The 17,451-nt window shown below is 42.3% G+C and overlaps 1 protein-coding gene across 12 annotated transcripts in view; it reads left to right on the top strand.

Annotated features, from left to right (window-relative positions):
* The window catches only part of ENPP2 (ectonucleotide pyrophosphatase/phosphodiesterase 2), a 636,665-nt gene that overhangs the window by 410,038 nt on the left and 209,176 nt on the right, over nucleotides 1-17,451 (top strand). For all 12 annotated transcript variants that reach the window (XM_069220669.1, XM_069220667.1, XM_069220665.1 and 9 more), the window contains exon 9: nucleotides 14,530-14,585. In XM_069220669.1, the coding sequence (XP_069076770.1) occupies nucleotides 14,530-14,585 (56 nt within the window). The remainder of the gene's footprint in view (nucleotides 1-14,529; nucleotides 14,586-17,451) is intronic.

Genomic DNA, 17,451 nt, shown 5'->3' with positions numbered 1-17,451 from the left:
TTCCTTGTATATCTAACAATTTCAGACCACTATATAAGAGCCAAGATAACGCCAGTGACTAATGTACCTTCTGTAGAAAGATCCGAGTTTTGTCTAGTGGCAGTTTTGAGTAACATTTTCTATACACTAATTTAAACATGTATGATTCATTGTTTCTGTATGTGTGTGCGATTTTAAGTGCTCCAATAGTGGTAAGAAATGTGCTATAAAACAAATGAAATACATGTGAGAGAGGAGCTATGGAGAGATGAGGCACTGTTAGAGGGTGATGGTGAGGTAATCATTGAAGAGCCCCAATAAAGATTGGAATATCCTGGTGCATTGTAAGGTCATCATCTACTGTTTAAAAAACAAACAAAAAAACAATTGAATATATAAAGAAAAATATGTTTTACAATGCACTGTTTTTGCCATTTGTTCCCTTAAAATATGCTTGGGTGGGGGGCTTTGAACCCCCACAACCCCATCCCCCCCAAAGCCCAATTTAATGTCACTCACTATGCTCCCTGTGGTGGCTTATCTGACAGATTTTGTCAGGGCTCCTTTGGGTTTCCAGTCTTGCCCTGATGAGGGCTCTCCTAGCGCATGATTACTTGGGTAGTTGCATCTCGCAACAACACTGCAGTGGCAATTCCTTTGCCACAACTTACTTTTTGATATTTTTTTTATTTTGTTGTTTCAAAGTGCACAGTAGTCATCATTATCCTTGGTTTTCCTCTGAGCTGGTGCAGTAACACCTGCTGCTAATTGCGTCTATGCAGCGGGGCTCCTTCACTCTGTTGCATGAAGGAATTCTTGTCAGCTAGTTGCAACAGTAGGGCTTTATGTTTCCCTCAATCAGCTCACTCATCGCCTATGTATCATTCTCTTAACAAAGTAAAATCAAACATTGTGGGTGATGTCATCATAGTTTATTTGCAGTAAATGTTAACACAACTGCACATCTGAGAAGCCTGAGCAAACCGGTCTTCTTTGGAATCTCACCATGGAATTTGTCATAAAAAACACGAGCTGAAATTCCAGAAGGAATGACACAATGTGCTATAAAACATGGTTTCATTTGGTGCATATCACATTCAGGGTTGGGTTTTTTCAGCAAATTAATATGAGAACTTTAAGATGTTGCTTTAGTTGGGCAGGAACACTAAGTGCCATATACAGCATATAAACCACTGAATTGATGCCTTCAAACATGAGGAATAATAGGTAGGTTTGAAGCTGAACACTGTCCCCAATAGTTTTATGTTACATTTACAGTGTGACGAGCTGTCGTTTGGAAGCTGCTTGATCCTGGGTCTACATATATTAAGAATCAAAGTTACCCATGTTGTGCCATGTGCATAGTGTAAGAAGCAGTAAGGGTATTCAAGAGAGGATTAAACAACAGATAAGTGGGAGAGAGATGTTGAGAAATAATCTAACTACAGGTTAATAGTTGCAAATTCACCTGAAAACAAAATCATTCAATCCATTTTAAAAGAATGAAAAAACATTTTTGGGAAATATCAGCACATTTTAAGAAGAAATAAAAAGCAAGTTATTAGATGTATATACATTGATATTTGGTCAAGTGGGAGCCTTCTTTCTCCCCCTTAGGCTCAGTATCAAGAGACTTTTTGTTACAGGACACACACTTTAAAAAAAAAGTTTTTACAACTAGCTTGGTGAACATGTGGCCTTAGCATTATGTCTTTTAGAATTCGGTGGATTGAGCACTACTAAAGTCGGCATGAAAACACAGTTACCAAAGTACCAGCATTTCTGGTGGATTTTTGTTTTATCATGAACATGATTGTTTCTCATGGATATTCCTTCTTTTAAGGGGAATGAGGTGAGACATGATGGTGCATGGGTGGCTTTGTATAACCCGTCTGTTGAGGGATGTGAAATGAAACATGACCATTCATGGATGGCTTTCTGTAATGTCGTAGTGCTTCCGAACCTAGTCCCGTCACCCTTCTTTCTCGTAAACTACCTCTTGTTCTCCGAGCCCTGAAAAGTTGGCTTTCTTTATATTATTTATGATCCTTGATATCCTGGAGTCCAGATACTGAGGACCCATAACCATCTCCTTTTCCCTTCTGTATCAGAAATAAAATATGGTACACTTGGTCTATGGTATTAGAAGCCAGTATCTCCCAATTTGGTTGCCCAATAAAGTAATGTAAACGCAACGCTTTTCTTGTGACCTGGTAAAAATGTTGTCATAGACTTTGTGACCTCACCAAGATTAGCTAAAGATGCCCCCACGGATATCTGTGCACTTGAAAGATATTTCTGACTTTTTTTACGCCTGATAATTTTTAGGTAAATGCACTACAACTGCTGAGAGTGCAATCATACTTTTATTATTTACCACCTTTTTACAGATTTAGTATATTGAACTCAAGCTACTTAATATTTCTGTCCGTCTCTAAGAGGGGTGTAGCTTACTCCCATTGTTCATTTGCTTGCTGTGTACTGGGGGAAATTATCTTACCAAGTTCAACAAAAAATGTAATTTAGTTTAGGAAAACCTTGTTTTACAGTGCATAGAGTGATAACTCTATCAATCAGAGGGGAATCCCCGCACAACGTTGAAGCACCATGTGTCAAATTTGAATGTTATACATGTCGAAAGTGGCTGGAGGTGGGGCTTTCAGATAAGAATCCAAGAAGTGATGCGGAACAGTAGAGAAAGAAAGAGCAATCAAAATTTGGCATTTGATTATCATCAGTCTATCATTGTAAACAAGATTGAAGCAGAATCCTTGAGGCCTGAGCTGCACTGATTTAAAAAAAAAGAAAATTGCCACTGTTCTGAGGAAACGGAGAGAGAGGTATCAAGTAATGTATATACTGCAGTGCAGCAAAGTATAGACATAAAGCAGAGGGTCTTTTGAAAAACAGAACTCCAAAATCCAGGTAAACAGCAAAAGGGACTAGAGAACAGAAGATCACTTAGTGGTGTCTTGTTCTTACGCAGTGTCCTGGGCCAGCCAATGACAGCCTCCTTCTCTCGTATAAGGCTCGTCTATCAGGATAGTTTAAGAGTAGGGTGAGTAGCATAAAGGTTGGAGAATCACTCCACGCTTTGATAAAAGAATAAGTGATCATAAACTGTTAACATGAATTGCCTAATGCGTAGTGACACACAGGATAGTATTAGTTTAGTCAATGTTTGTTTCAGTGCTGCCCACTGTAACTGTAGAACTCATCAGATTAAAATGAGTGAAGGTTATGGCTGTTGGGAGACTTTTTATGGGAAATGGAAGGTTTCATGTTTCTTTTTGATGTTTTCTCAGATTTTCATGATTTTGGGCATGTAGAGTGTAATGGTGTATTTGTGGTGTCTGTATGACACTGAGCCTGTGCTCTTTAGGTCCAGCAGTTTCTTGTGAAACATTTAACTATTCTTCAGTCAGATTTGTTGCCTCCAAAATTTCACAGGCTTTGCAAGCTGTTTTAGCCATTTTGACAACACCATAATATCTTCAGTGAGTGAGTCTTCCAGTTTGTTCGGTGAGATTCTGATACAGGGTTCCAATGTATCCATTCTATCTTGTAGCTGACTGGTAAACATACACAACAGTTACAGTGCAAGTAGGTACAGCACAGGCTTCCCTCACATAGAATAGATACACTGTATTGGTGCAAGACTCCTTGTACTCACAGGGCAAGTACATCGTGGACAACTTCAGTGCAAGAATCTCTCAAACCCATAACAAGTAGAGTACAGACTGAATCAGGCCAGTCTTCTCTCCCATGTCAAGCAACACTGCATGTGCTCCTAACATGCACAAGATAGTTATAACAAGACGGACGTCATGGGATGCTGTGTCAACAAATACAGAACAAGTACAGCACTTGTAGCTCCATAGAAGACATTCAGACTTTCAGAAATGGTACAGTGAAACACAATAGTACACCTTTCTGTTACACACCCATATGCAAACATGCCTGGTACTGCACTGTGTGGGCTATAGCAGTGTAAACCACCTATGCAAACAGGACATATGCAATAAAGGTAGTGTTAATACATCACTTGTTCTCTTTCTCATTCTATACCCCCTTAAAAAGAGGGGTAAAAATGGTTGTGGGCTTGTGTAGTGTTACCATGTTTGACGACCATAAAGTGTAATTTTGTTGTTCCATTGCATTTAGAAGTGCTAAACATAAACAAAGTGGCAAAATACATTAATAAAGTGAAACACAGTTGGCAGTAGGTCTGTTTTAAATCTGAAAAAAGGCCACAATGGCCCTTTCCTCTTATTCTGAATGTGGGCAGTTATTCTTTTATGAGGAGACAAACCACAGAGAAGGAGAACAATGTATTTGGCAGAAGTCCTTTCCTCTGCATGTTTTCCCATTTCACAATTACAAATGCAGTTTACTTGTGCACTTTTGTGTGTTGAAGGCAAATGATCTGCACATTCTATTGATAATTTTTCTAATGCAATATCAGGCTTTTCATTTCTCATTCAGTTTCCTAAAACAGTATATTTGTGCCATGCTTACACTAATGTGCATTGTAGCATGATGAGTAACACAAACTTGAAAAACATGGTCACTTCCTGTCACGACTCACGTGCTGCTTGCGTCTGGAATTTGCAGATCTAGTGGCGTGGATCTTCGATGTTCGGCTTTGGCCCAAAAAGGGGCGACTCTTTCTGGTAGCCACGGTGCTGTAGGTGATGGAGACGCCAAGAACAGACCGTGGCCTTCAGAAAATAGCGCCAGAGGGAAAAAAACCCTTAGAACAAAAGGGGAAAAAACCTCTAAACAGGAGGACTCCTGAAAAACAAGAACAAAAAGCAGGAATCAAAAAGAGCAAAATTCAGGAAACACAGAGCGATGAAATCCAGAACCAAAAAGGCGAGGAAATCAGGAGCGAAGACACTATCTGAGCAGAAAGTGTTGCAGCGCAAGGAAATGAAGAAAACACAGCCCTTATATACCAAAAGACAGGAAGTGACCCACAGGAAGTAAAAGGACACCATATTAGACAGGGAGAGGTACATAGAACAAAACAGAATAGAAACCATAGAGAATAGGGAACAATGAATGCTGGGAAGAGAAAGGTAACCTGGGAAGGGAAGAAGACATAAAAAAAGTACAACAAAAAGACCCCAGAAAGAAGAAAAGAAAGAGGACAAGAAGGAAGAAAGAAGAACAGGTAAGGGGGTCAGGAGACCCCAGCAAGGTGGTGGAAAACGACAGAGCGAGGCCCCATGCAATGCCTGGGGCCTCGAAAAGTGCATGAAAGGCTGGGGGCGTGCCGCGTTTTAGAAACGCGCTGTGCGGACCCAGCCGAACGCCCGGCTTGTGCCGAACATTCGGCTCGCGCCACACCACGCGGCGCGACAGTAGGTCCCCCTCCCGAAGGTCCAGGTTTGAGAGGAAATAAACGGTGAAAGCGTTGAATCAGGAGAGGAGCGTGAACAGAAGATGCATCTTCCCAAGAGCATTCACTGAGAGGATAACCCTTCCAATGAATCAGATATTGAAGCCGTCTGTGAAATAGACGAGAGTCACAGATTTCTTGTACCTCATATTCAGGAACATCGTTCACCAACACAGGAGGAGGACAAGGAAACTGACGAGAGAAAGGGTCAGGTACGTAAGGTTTGAGCTGGGAAACATGAAAGACGGGATGAATCTTCCAAGTATGAGGTAAGCGAAGACGGACAGTGACAGGATTGATCAGCTGAAGAATACGGAAAGGTCCGTAGTAACGAGGTGTGAACTTGTTCAGAGAAAGACGTGAGGGTAGGAATTTGGATGAGAGCCAGACTTTATCTTGCGGGTGATATTCTGGAGTGGTTCCACGTTTCTTGTCTGCAGCCTTCTTCATATATCTTTTGGTTTGTAACAGATTGGATCGAATTAGTCTATGGATCTGTAAAAGTCGTTTGGAGAGGTGAGTAATAGCGGGCAAAGGAGAGGTGGATGGAGGAGAAGTAGGAAAGGAGGTAGGATGAAAACCATAAGAGCAGAAAAAAGGAGTGACCTTGGAAGCACTGTGGACAGTATTATTGTAGGAAAATTCAGCAATAGGGAGATAAGTGTTCCAGTTGCTTTGGGTTGAATTGCAAAAACAGCGAAGGTATTGCTCTAGTCCTTGGTTCAGACGCTCGGTCTGTCCATTGGTCTGTGGATGGAACCCCGATGACAGGGCTCTGTTGATATTGAGTGTCTTACAGAAATACCTCCAAAACCGGGAAATGTATTGGGGTCCTCTATCAGATATAATGGTATGTGGAAGTCCATGAAGGCGGAAGATATGATCAATAAATATCTGGCTTAGTTCTTGAGATGTAGGCAGCCTTTTTAGGGCAGTGAAATGAGCCATCTTAGTAAAGGAATCCACAGTGACCATGATAACCCGGTTTCCTGCTGAAGGTGGGAGCGAACACATAAAATCGGTAGAGATGGTGTGCCATGGAGCTGGCGGAACAGGCAAGGGCTGTAGCAATCCTGCAGGTCTGGTACGGGGAATCTTGACTTGAGCACAAATAGGACAAGCCTGAACATATCTTTCAACATCCTGCTTCCAGGTAGGCCACCAGAAAAACCATGAGAGAAGTTCTTGTGTGGCCTTGATGCCTCTATGACCAGCCACCGGTGAATCATGGCACATTTGTAATGCTTTTTCTTTCACTCTGTCAGTAGGGAGGAATATCAAGTTCTGATAATAATGGAATCCTTGTCTCTTATTCAACAAAGGTCTTAGGTTCTCTACTTCGTGGTCCGATAGTTTGGTGTATTCCAGTTGTACTTCCTCCAGAAAAGATTGAGCCACTCCAATGATCTTACTAGGTTCCAGTAGATACTGAGATGGGGAAGGAGTACAATCTGGATAACGACGAGACAGAGCATCAGCCAGAATGTTTTGAGATCCGGGAATATAGGTGACGTAAAAATCATACTGACTGAAGAAAAAGGCCCAACGAGCCTGGCGACTATTCTGGCACACAAAATTTCGTAAACATTGTAGGTTACGGTGGTCTGTTCTAACCTCAAAAGGCTCTTTGGAACCCATCAGAAACTGTCTCCACTCTAGGCAGGCTGTTTTCAAAGCCAATAATTCCCGTTCAAGTACAGAGTAATGTTCTGCTGTAGAGAGGATATGAGACAAATAGAAAACAGGATGTTCAAGACCATCATCCTCTTGTTGTTGGAGTAAGACAGCTCCGATGGCTCTTTCAGAAGCGTTGGTGACAACAATAAATTGTTTGTTGGTATCTGGATGCCGTAAGATGGGAGCTTGTGTGAAAGCTTTCTTTAAACCTTGAAAGGCTGTTTCAGCCGCCTCAGTCCAGATAAACCCTTTCGTTAAATTCTCCTTCTTTAAGGTATGTGTTATGTGGCTAGTTTGTTTTGCAAAGTCCAATATAAACTGCTGATAAAAGTTTGCTAATCCTAAAAATCATTGTGCTTCTTTAATAGAAGAAGGAGAAGGCCAGTCTAGAATCGCTTGTACTTTTTCTTGGTCCATAGCTATGCCGGTGGAACTTAAATGATAACCCAGGTATTTTACCTCCGTCTTGTCGAACTCAAATTTTTCTGGTTTGCAAAATAGTTGATGTGCCCGGAGTCTTTGAAGGACTTGTTTCACATGGGACGAATGGATTTCAGGATCTCTGGAATAAATCGGAATATCATCTAGGTAAATGACCACTGTCTGGTTCAGAAGGTCAGAAAACACCGAATCCATAAATCTCTGGAAGATTGCGGGGCATTAGTGAGACCAAACGGCATAACTCTGTATTCAAAGTGACCAAATGGGGTCCTGAAAGCTGTCTTCCACTCATCTCCTTCTTTTATGCGTAAAAGGTGATAGGCTCCTCGCAGATCAAGTTTAGTAAAACGTTGAGCCCCTCTAACTGCTTCTAGAATGTCCCTGATGAGAGGCAAAGGATAACGGTCTTTAATGGTTATCTTATTCAGACCTCTAAAGTCCAGGCAAGGACGAAGATCCTTTGTCTTCTTGGGTACAAAAAAGAGAGGAGCCCCGGCCGGAGAAGATGAGGGAACTATAAGACCACTCTGGACATTGTCATCCAGATATTCTTTTAGAACTTCTTTTTCAGGTTCCGTGAGGGAATACATCCTCCCAAAAGGAACGATTGTGCCAGGTTCTAAGGGAATAGCACAATCGTAGTCTCGATGTGGAGGTAACACAGGCTTGGATGGTTTTTGGAACACATCTTGAAACTCCAAATAGTGTTCAGGGACTCCTTGGACTGTATTAATGGAAGAACCAGTAATACTTTCAGTGACTGTAGATCTTTTCGGTGACCAATACTTGTCGGAAGCAAAACAGTTTTCATGACAAAATTGCGAAGACAAGGAAACTGTCCGGGTTACCCAGTTCACATATGGATTATGTCTGATGAACCACGGAATTCCAAGAATAATGGTATGGTTGGGGGACGTGATAAGATCAAAAGAGATGTGTTCTTGATGGTTTCCGATCTGTAAACTTAACATCAGGGTAGTGGTGTCCACTGGACCAGAGGATAATAAGGATCCATCCACGGTGTGCACCTGTTCGGGAACTTCTTTAGATTGTGTAGGAACTTGGTGAGTAGCAGCCCACGTCTGGTCCATGTATATTCCACTAGCACCACAATCTAGTAATGCCATAGTCTCTTCTTGACGACCGTCAGGAAGTTGCAACAAGACAGGAACAATGAACAAGGAGGTTGTATTGTCATTAAAGGAGCTGATGGAAGGTATAGCTGTAGATCCCGTCCCCTCCCTTCTTACAGAGGACGGGAAGTGGCGTTTCCCGATGGCCTGGGCGGACGTACAGGACAGTTTCGAATTATGTGACCAGCAGAACCACCGTACAGGCACAACCCTTTCTTGCGTCTGTCTTCTCGCTCGCTGGCGGAGAGCGGACCTCGGGTAGTATCTACCTGCATGGGTTCCCCTTCGACGTCTCTAGCAGGAGGGCGAGGTTCCTCAGAACGCTGCAGACCAGCTCGTGAGGTACTTGGCTGGGAGAACCCTCTACTCCTTCTCTTCTCCGATCTCCGTTCCTGAAGACGATATTCGATGGACAGTGCTTGATCCATCAGGCCACGAAGATCTTCCACTCTGGTAGAATGTACTAGTTCATCCTTTATTTCTTCTTTGAGTCCTCTGCGAAATAACGTTACCAGAGTACGTTCCACCCAAGTGGTCTCTGCTGCTAGCTGACGAAAACGGGTTATATATTGCAGAACATCTTGTGAGCCTTGGTGAATGTCGCATAAGGCTTCTTCTGCAGAGGCTTCCAATCCAGGTCGACTGAACATTTGTTTGAAGCGACTCACAAAGGTGGAATAGTCTGACAAAACTGGGTCATTGGATGACACCATCTGGGTTGCCCAGGCCAAGGCTGGACCGGATAAGGCACTGATGAGATAACCCACCTTGGTCCTGTCGTGGGAGAATTGGGTTGGTCGGAAGGCGAAGTACACCGTTAATGCATCCAGGAACTCACGAAGCTTGGTTGGTTCGCCGGAGAAACGAGGGGTAGAAGCGGAGATAGTCGGAACATCACTAGTGCGGAGAGCCAAAGCCTGTCGTAACGCAGCATTTTCATTGCGTAGTTGTTGCAATTCCTGAGCTTGTTGCTGAATCGTGGTCAAAAGAGATTGATCAGAATCTGCAGCAGCCGCCACTGTATTATCCATGGTGTTTGAGGACGTAGGAATGGTTGGGCGCTGCAATCTGTCACGACTCACGTGCTGCTTGCGTCTGGAATTTGCAGATCTAGTGGCGTGGATCTTCGATGTTCGGCTTTGGCCCAAAAAGGGGCGACTCTTTCTGGTAGCCACGGTGCTGTAGGTGATGGAGACGCCAAGAACAGACCGTGGCCTTCAGAAAATAGCGCCAGAGGGAAAAAAACCATTAGAACAAAAGGGGAAAAAACCTCTAAACAGGAGGACTCCTGAAAAACAAGAACAAAAAGCAGGAATCAAAAAGAGCAAAATTCAGGAAACACAGAGCGATGAAATCCAGAACCAAAAAGGCGAGGAAATCAGGAGCGAAGACACTATCTGAGCAGAAAGTGTTGCAGCGCAAGGAAATGAAGAAAACACAGCCCTTATATACCAAAAGACAGGAAGTGACCCACAGGAAGTAAAAGGACACCATATTAGACAGGGAGAGGTACATAGAACAAAACAGAATAGAAACCATAGAGAATAGGGAACAATGAATGCTGGGAAGAGAAAGGTAACCTGGGAAGGGAAGAAGACATAAAAAAAAGTACAACAAAAAGACCCCAGAAAGAAGAAAAGAAAGAGGACAAGAAGGAAGAAAGAAGAACAGGTAAGGGGGTCAGGAGACCCCAGCAAGGCGGTGGAAAACGACAGAGCGAGGCCCCATGCAATGCCTGGGGCCTCAAAGTGCATGAAAGGCTGGGGGCGCGCCGCGTTTTAGAAACGCGCTGTGCGGCCCCAGCCGAACGCCCGGCTTGTGCCGAACATTCGGCTCGCGCCGCACCACGCGGCGCGACACTTCCTGCTCTAAGTTCTAATTCCTTGTAACGATGGAGGCCATAGTCCTATCTTAGTTCACTCACCTTTTAACACCTTCCTGAGGAAGGACAGATTCAAGATGCTCATGCTAGTCCAGGTCTTGTCTGTCCTGAATCCTGGAGAATGGATGGTAGTCTTGTACCTGCAGGATGCTTATTTCCACACTCCAGTCTGCAGACCCACAGGGGGTATCTGCAGTTCCCAGTAGGTCAGGAACATTTTTAATTTGCTGTGTGTGTGTGCCTGTCTTCTCCTACCTGGGTTACTGTCCTTTGGTGGCAGTCATAGACCACCTCCAGATGACGGGAACCTTCTAACATCTTTTGAGTTCACAATCGGCATGCCCCAGTCATACCTGATTCCCCATACACTTCTGTTCATTGGAGCTTTCAAGGATACAGTGCAGTTTTGTGCCTTCCTCCTAGATTGGAGAGTCCAGGACATTTGAGCTATGATCCCGATGTTTTACCCTCTTTCTTGGAGCCAATCACTGAAGACGGTGTTGAGGCTACTTGATACTATTGGCCTTCTGCATACTCCAAGTTACTCACACCAGTTGACCAATGCAGGCTCTGCAGTGGAATCTGAAGCCCCAGTTCACACAGAACCAGAGGAATCAGATTCCATCCAGGTTTCAAAGAGACTGAAAACGATACGCAGTGATGGCTGCTAGTCCTCTATTGTGTTAGTGACAGACTCGTCTCCTTACTCGACCCAGTGGTGATGGATGCATCACTGTTGGGCTGGGAAGGCCAGCTGAGAAAGTTAGATATCTGAGGCCGCTGGTCTCCAGCAGAAACCAACCCCACATGAATTTGTTGGAGTTGCATGCAATCCAATTTGACTTGCATGCTTTTCTACCATCCATTATAGGGAGGCTCTTACAGGTATTCAGACAACACCACCATCATGTGGTACTGCAATAAGTTATGGTTAGAACGCTGGCTCAATCTATTTGACACCTCGAAGAATGCACAACGTCTGCTTTTTTGCACATAAAAATTCCCAAGAAGACTCTGTCTGGGAGACTCGTTTTGCCCAGAGCAGAGTTTGAGACTCCTGTACACCTTCCCATCTCTACCCTTCCTGGCTCAAGTGCTGAAGAAGATCAAGACCGACCAGGCCCAAGTCATTCTAGTGGCTCTGGACTGGGCCAGGTGAGAGTGGTACCCAGAATGTCAGGGCTTGAACACCTATCCTCCGCTCAAGCTGCTGCTTTGGGAAGATCACCTTTCTCAGCAACAGGCCAGGGTCATGTGTCTGAGCCTTCTCAATCTGCACCTCCATTCACTGATATTGATCAGCGGCAGCTAGGTTCCATTGAACTTTCTTTCAAGGTAGTTTGTTATTTTGGCAACCATCACCCATCTATGAAGTCAGCTCACTGTGGCACTGGGACAAGTTTGTGACTTGGTATGGCCACCCACCAGATTGACTTGGTACAAGCTAAACGTTTTGAAAAGTTGTTTATTTTGTTGTTGGCCCTGCAAGTACTTGCTTTGGACACTTTTAGAGCTATCAACTTAAGGTTGGCAGAACAACGTTCTTTGTTTAAATCACCTTTTGTAGGATTTCTTAACGGCTTTCATCATAAGTTTCCACCAAAGTCCTTTGTGAAGCTTCAGTGAGACTTTAATTCAGTTATCACTTTTCTGAGGTGCACTCCATTTGAGCCAATGGACAGTTGTCCACTATGTCTCTTGACCCTGAAAATGGTCATTGTGGTTGCAGTAATGTCCATTTGTCACATGAGTGAGCGAAAGGAGCTTTTTTAGTTCAGCTCCTGTTCACTATATTTGTTCTAGAAACATTTAGCCATTGGGTGGATGATCAATTCTTTGTGGACTTCTCTAGGGCAAAGAAAGGCAAGCCAGCATAAAAAAGAGCCTCCTCTAGGTTCATAGTCCTCTGCATTAAAATGTGCTACATGGTAGCTAAGTAGCAGTCACCGGAAGGATTGAGGGCTCGTTACACTGAAGCCAAGGCTGATGTTAATGTGCTACCTTCTGGAGTGCTTTTCCTGGATATATTTTAGCTGCACACATATCAGTGCACACGTTCATGAAGCACTACTGCCTTGACAGTCTACTGCCTTGATAGATCTGTCAAGATGGGAATTTTGCCTGTAGAGCCCTGCAGGATCTTTTTGTCTGAGCCATTCTACAGACCCACCACCTTCTGACATACTGCTATGGCACATATTAAATCAATCCGGAATCTGTGGTTAGAAGTATCAATGAGCAGAACAAGTTTCTTATCTTTGGTAATGCTATTTCTGTTGAATACTCTATCTAACAACAGGTTCCTCAGCACCTGCTCATCTCTCTGGACGAGTCAAGCCAAATTGCCAATGGGCTCCGCGTCTGAGGTCGTGGATAAGTCTTTATAAGCAACTGATGTCAGCACACATTTGTGGCACTTACAGGTGCCCTGATGTTCACTTACTGGGCAGAATAGTGTCAGTATTGGCATTCATGAGTACTGCTTTTGAGTTTCTTGATTCAGTCTGATGTTTGGGGGAATATTCCCTAGGTGTGGAAACTGCAGCTAGATAGAATAGCCACCAGAAAGAGCGTTACCGGAGGCAAGTTACTTGTTCTTTGCACCATTACCATACAAATACGAGTAAATCCCCATGGAATGGTAAATAACCATGTGAGACTGATTTTTCTGGTTGTAAAATCATATGGAATTCGCCTTTCTATTCCACACATACATTTACCACATAGGTGTCGGTGAAGAAGCAGGTGAGAAAGAGGACTACAAGAGAGTATGGCTTATTAGCAGGAGGAAGTGGTGTATGGTCCCCTCGTTAAAGAACAAACATGAAATGAGGCTTGTCTGCTGCTGTAGCCAAAGCCTTATGAGAGTTTTCCCAGTTAGGGTTCTCCAACAGCCGATAAAACCAGGTGTGTAAAAACATAGCAATGGTGTATCAAGTGGAGCGAAATTCTATGCAGTAGTTTCCTTCCACTTGACTCATAAACAGGCCTTTAAATTTCCTCTCTTATTCTGATCAGTCTCACCACGCTGAGGACAGTACAATGGGCCCTTTTATTACTCGAGGTAAACACAAAAAGAACTGCAATTGTTTTTCATCTATTAAAAATATAACAGAGGCACCTCCAGCAGGTATACACGAGGGTCTGCGAGGTGTGGAAATGAGTGATGAGAGAAAAAGAAACTATACATTGTATATTGTTAATGAAAACAAAGCTCTTAATTGACCAGTATACTATGTTGCACTGCTGCGTAAATCTTTTATTTCAGGTATATTACTTTAAAGGAAAGTGAATAAACGGTAATGTAGTAATTTTGCTAAAGTTAAGTTGTATTTCTTTGGCGTGTGGCCTTTTTGCATCATAAATTCTGGCTGTGGGTTTGTCAGTCGAAAATTACAGTTCTTCACTTCCTGTAACAATTATACAACCTTTTTCATGGAATACCAAACTGGAAACACACAAGCAGTGGCTTATTCCATTTTCTGCAAATGTGCAATGTTTACAGTAGTATCTTTAACAGAAAGCAAATGTTAACACATGCCTGGTTAGCCTGATAACATGTTGTTAAAGCCCTGGTCAGAGGCCCGATTTGTAACAAGGAGTCATTAATAACGGTGTTGCTACATTAAGACTTAAAAAAAAAAAAAAACATTTCAGACAGGTTTTTTAATTCCAAATTTATGAGCCTAGCCAAGACTGTGTGGGAACCTTTCATGAGAACTAAAGGGTTTTAGGTTAATATGAACACAGTTTCCAGTTGGGAACTGTACAGGCCATAATTTCTTTGTTTTATGATGGCATGGGATGGAAACCAGGATAATAATAGTTTCTTGGTAATAGAAACCTTCCCAAAGACAGAATAGGTAGCGTTTGTTTGGGAAGTGGGTTGGCTGCCTTAAAGTATGGTCGAACTTATGACGTGTATTGGTTGCTCTTGGAAAAGTAATGTTGTACTTTTGCCTTCCCTGAAGCACGCTCTTCAATCTACCATAATTCTATTTTTTTCTCTTTAGCTTTGGGTTACGGCTACCAAGCAAGGGGTGAAGGCGGGAACATTCTTCTGGCCAGTGTAAGTTCATATTTTGTGCTAATATTTACAGTAGGTTGGATGTTGACTTTTTGAACATGATAGTATTCGATCCTTGCCTGAGGCATAATGCATAACTGTCTTACCTGGTAACATGAGTTTGTTCAATCCTGTCCCAGTCATAACCTTAGTTAAATATTACTGTCTGCTCTCACTTCTTGCTTGTGAAGTTGGTCAGCTACTAAAAGCAGCTATGACTTAGAGTATACTCGCTTCTGAAATGAGCAAGAATCCGAGAGTTGGTCTGTAGAATTTTGGACATGAATTCAGCCTATGCCTGGATACCGAACCTATGATATCGAAACTATGACTAATTTAAATCTAACATTTTACCCATTAGTTTACCTGTCTGCTTCTGTTTCATTTGTGGAATATAGAGAGTTTATCTAAAATGTTATGAAAAAATACCCATCTCCTAATCACTACTGCACATTCCACCCATCTCCCAAACATATACCATGTAACAGTAGCCCTCAAGTAATTCATTGAAAAACATTTTGAGGAATAAAAAATATGAATGTGTATTCAGATAAAGATGATTGAAACATATTGGCCGAAAAGAGGTGGGGCGTTTTTTTTATTTTTTATTTAGCAGTCGCATATTATACAATATAACAGGCTAGTGTACAAGTTCACATCACAGAAGACATTTTATTACAATCCGGTCCAGCTATCAATGAAAATGGAGCCAGTAAAACAGTGGTCCACCAGTTACAGCTGAAGTCCCGATACATCAGCTCTTTGCTCTCGGTTTGATAACATACGATTCTGCATGTTTTACAGTGCGAGAGTATGCTACTTAAGCAGAGTAGAAAAGTTAATGCAATAACTATGGAGAATAACTATAGTGGAAGCAGCTAATCAGTGTGTTCATGCACCCACATTCACACACACACACACACACACACACACACACACACACACACACACACACACACACACACACACACACACACACACACACACACACACACACACACACACACACACACACACACACACACACACACACACACACACACACACACACACACACACCCCCCCCCCCCCCCCATACGTACACACATACATGCCATTTAGGTGTATAGGGATCCTGTAAGAGGAGGGATGTGGTTAGGTGAATACTGAGTTTCCCGTGATTTGGTGAAATATGGATGTGTAGCAGAGCATCTATAATAATGTTTCTTTGTACTGCAATACAGAAATCACCTTCATATTTAAAGTGTGTTCTTTGGTTGAACAGTAGATGCTAGTTCAGTCGAACATGCGCAGCCCAACTTTAGTTGTTTTACCTGCTGTATTTCAAGGCTTTTTAGTACATGCAATTTTGAGTAAGGAAAAAGGACATGAAGTCAGAGAATGCTCCTGATGGTCAGGTGATTGAGTTTTAGGATATTAAATAAAGCTACAAATCTGGACTAAAGACAACTTAGAGTTGCATGATTGAGGATTTCAGAAGACCTGGATAAAGGAATGTTGTGTAATCGAGTCAAGACATTATGGTTGGCTGCATTGTTTTATTTTCTGGGAAATGAATGGTTGAAGAAAGAAAACAAATCCTGTGCCGCAAATCAAAATTCAAGCTGGTGTCTAGCAGATCTAATATAGTCATCTTTCGAGGAACCCATACTACCAAAAGAGTAGCTATTGTTGCTTCTGTAACTCTTGTACATATCTGGAACTTCTCCTGTCATTTGATACTGTTTTTCTATTGTGACATGGAAAGATGTAAAGCAGTGGCTTCACACAGATTCCCGCTTTAGTTCGTAGTTGCCTGTTTATTCATCCTATTAATTAATTTAATATCTTCAAGCGTTTATTAATGTTCTTTGGTTCTCAAATGCATTATTTGGTCTTTCAGGAAAAAGGGGAAGATTTTTGTCAAAGTTCCCAAAAATGTCCCTTCTGTTTTACTTTGAACATGAATTCTATTCCTTTCTTCAAAAACATCTTGTCTACAGGATAAAAATGTTGCCCCACTGATGTTTTTCAGGACTCTTTGCGACAGGTTTCCCACATTTGATACAGAGCTACACATGCCTTTTCCTCCCTTGTCTGGGCTGACCTTCCTTATTCTCTGCCTACCAGTAGTCACATATTCTACTTTTTTACCCTTGTAGTGTAATGTAATCTTTCTGTGTTTATGATAACCACTCGAGATAGTGATGTAGCAAGTACTACTGCCGCCCCAATAACCCATTGAGATTCTTGTTTCATTCCACCTCTGTGACCCTAAAGGGTGATACCTTTTTAGAATACATTGTTTAAATGTCTGTTTTAAATTTATTGTTCTAAAATGTTCTGTTCCAGCATCCTTTTAAAATGGTCCGAAGCCAAACTACATTTTGCCATGTCTATACTGAAAATAAATTGTCATCCACACCAGTCTCTCAGCTAGGATGCTAGTTTACAACATGGTTTTAACAACTTTTGCATCACCCTGCCTTCATAGCAACAAGATTCTGTCTTATTAGCTAGCCTAGTGCCGGATACTTATTGTTCAATACAACACTGGATTTTTGGGGTTGAAATCACCTTGACTGACTGGCGGATTCATTTCACTCATGAACCGTAGTTGTTTCTACCCTTGTTTAACATAGAAGACAGCCCTAACAAATAGATAATGTGGGAGCATTTGCTAATTACTATGGTTAATAAATAGATTAAGATCACTTGGATGTTTTATTGTATGTTCATCTGTTGCCAGTAACACTCTTCACCTTGCCAGATCCTTTCCAAGGAGATGCTCTGTGTCCCTTCTATACCCCTCCATTTTTCTCTTTTTGATTTTTCCCATTTTAATGCTCAGGTGTTCAACAGTAAGAACATTTTATTAATGCATGTGGCA

Source organism: Pleurodeles waltl, chromosome 2_2, assembly GCF_031143425.1.
Source record: "Pleurodeles waltl isolate 20211129_DDA chromosome 2_2, aPleWal1.hap1.20221129, whole genome shotgun sequence".
Lineage (NCBI taxonomy): Eukaryota > Metazoa > Chordata > Amphibia > Caudata > Salamandridae > Pleurodeles > Pleurodeles waltl.
This window is presented reverse-complemented; position numbering and strand designations above follow the sequence as displayed.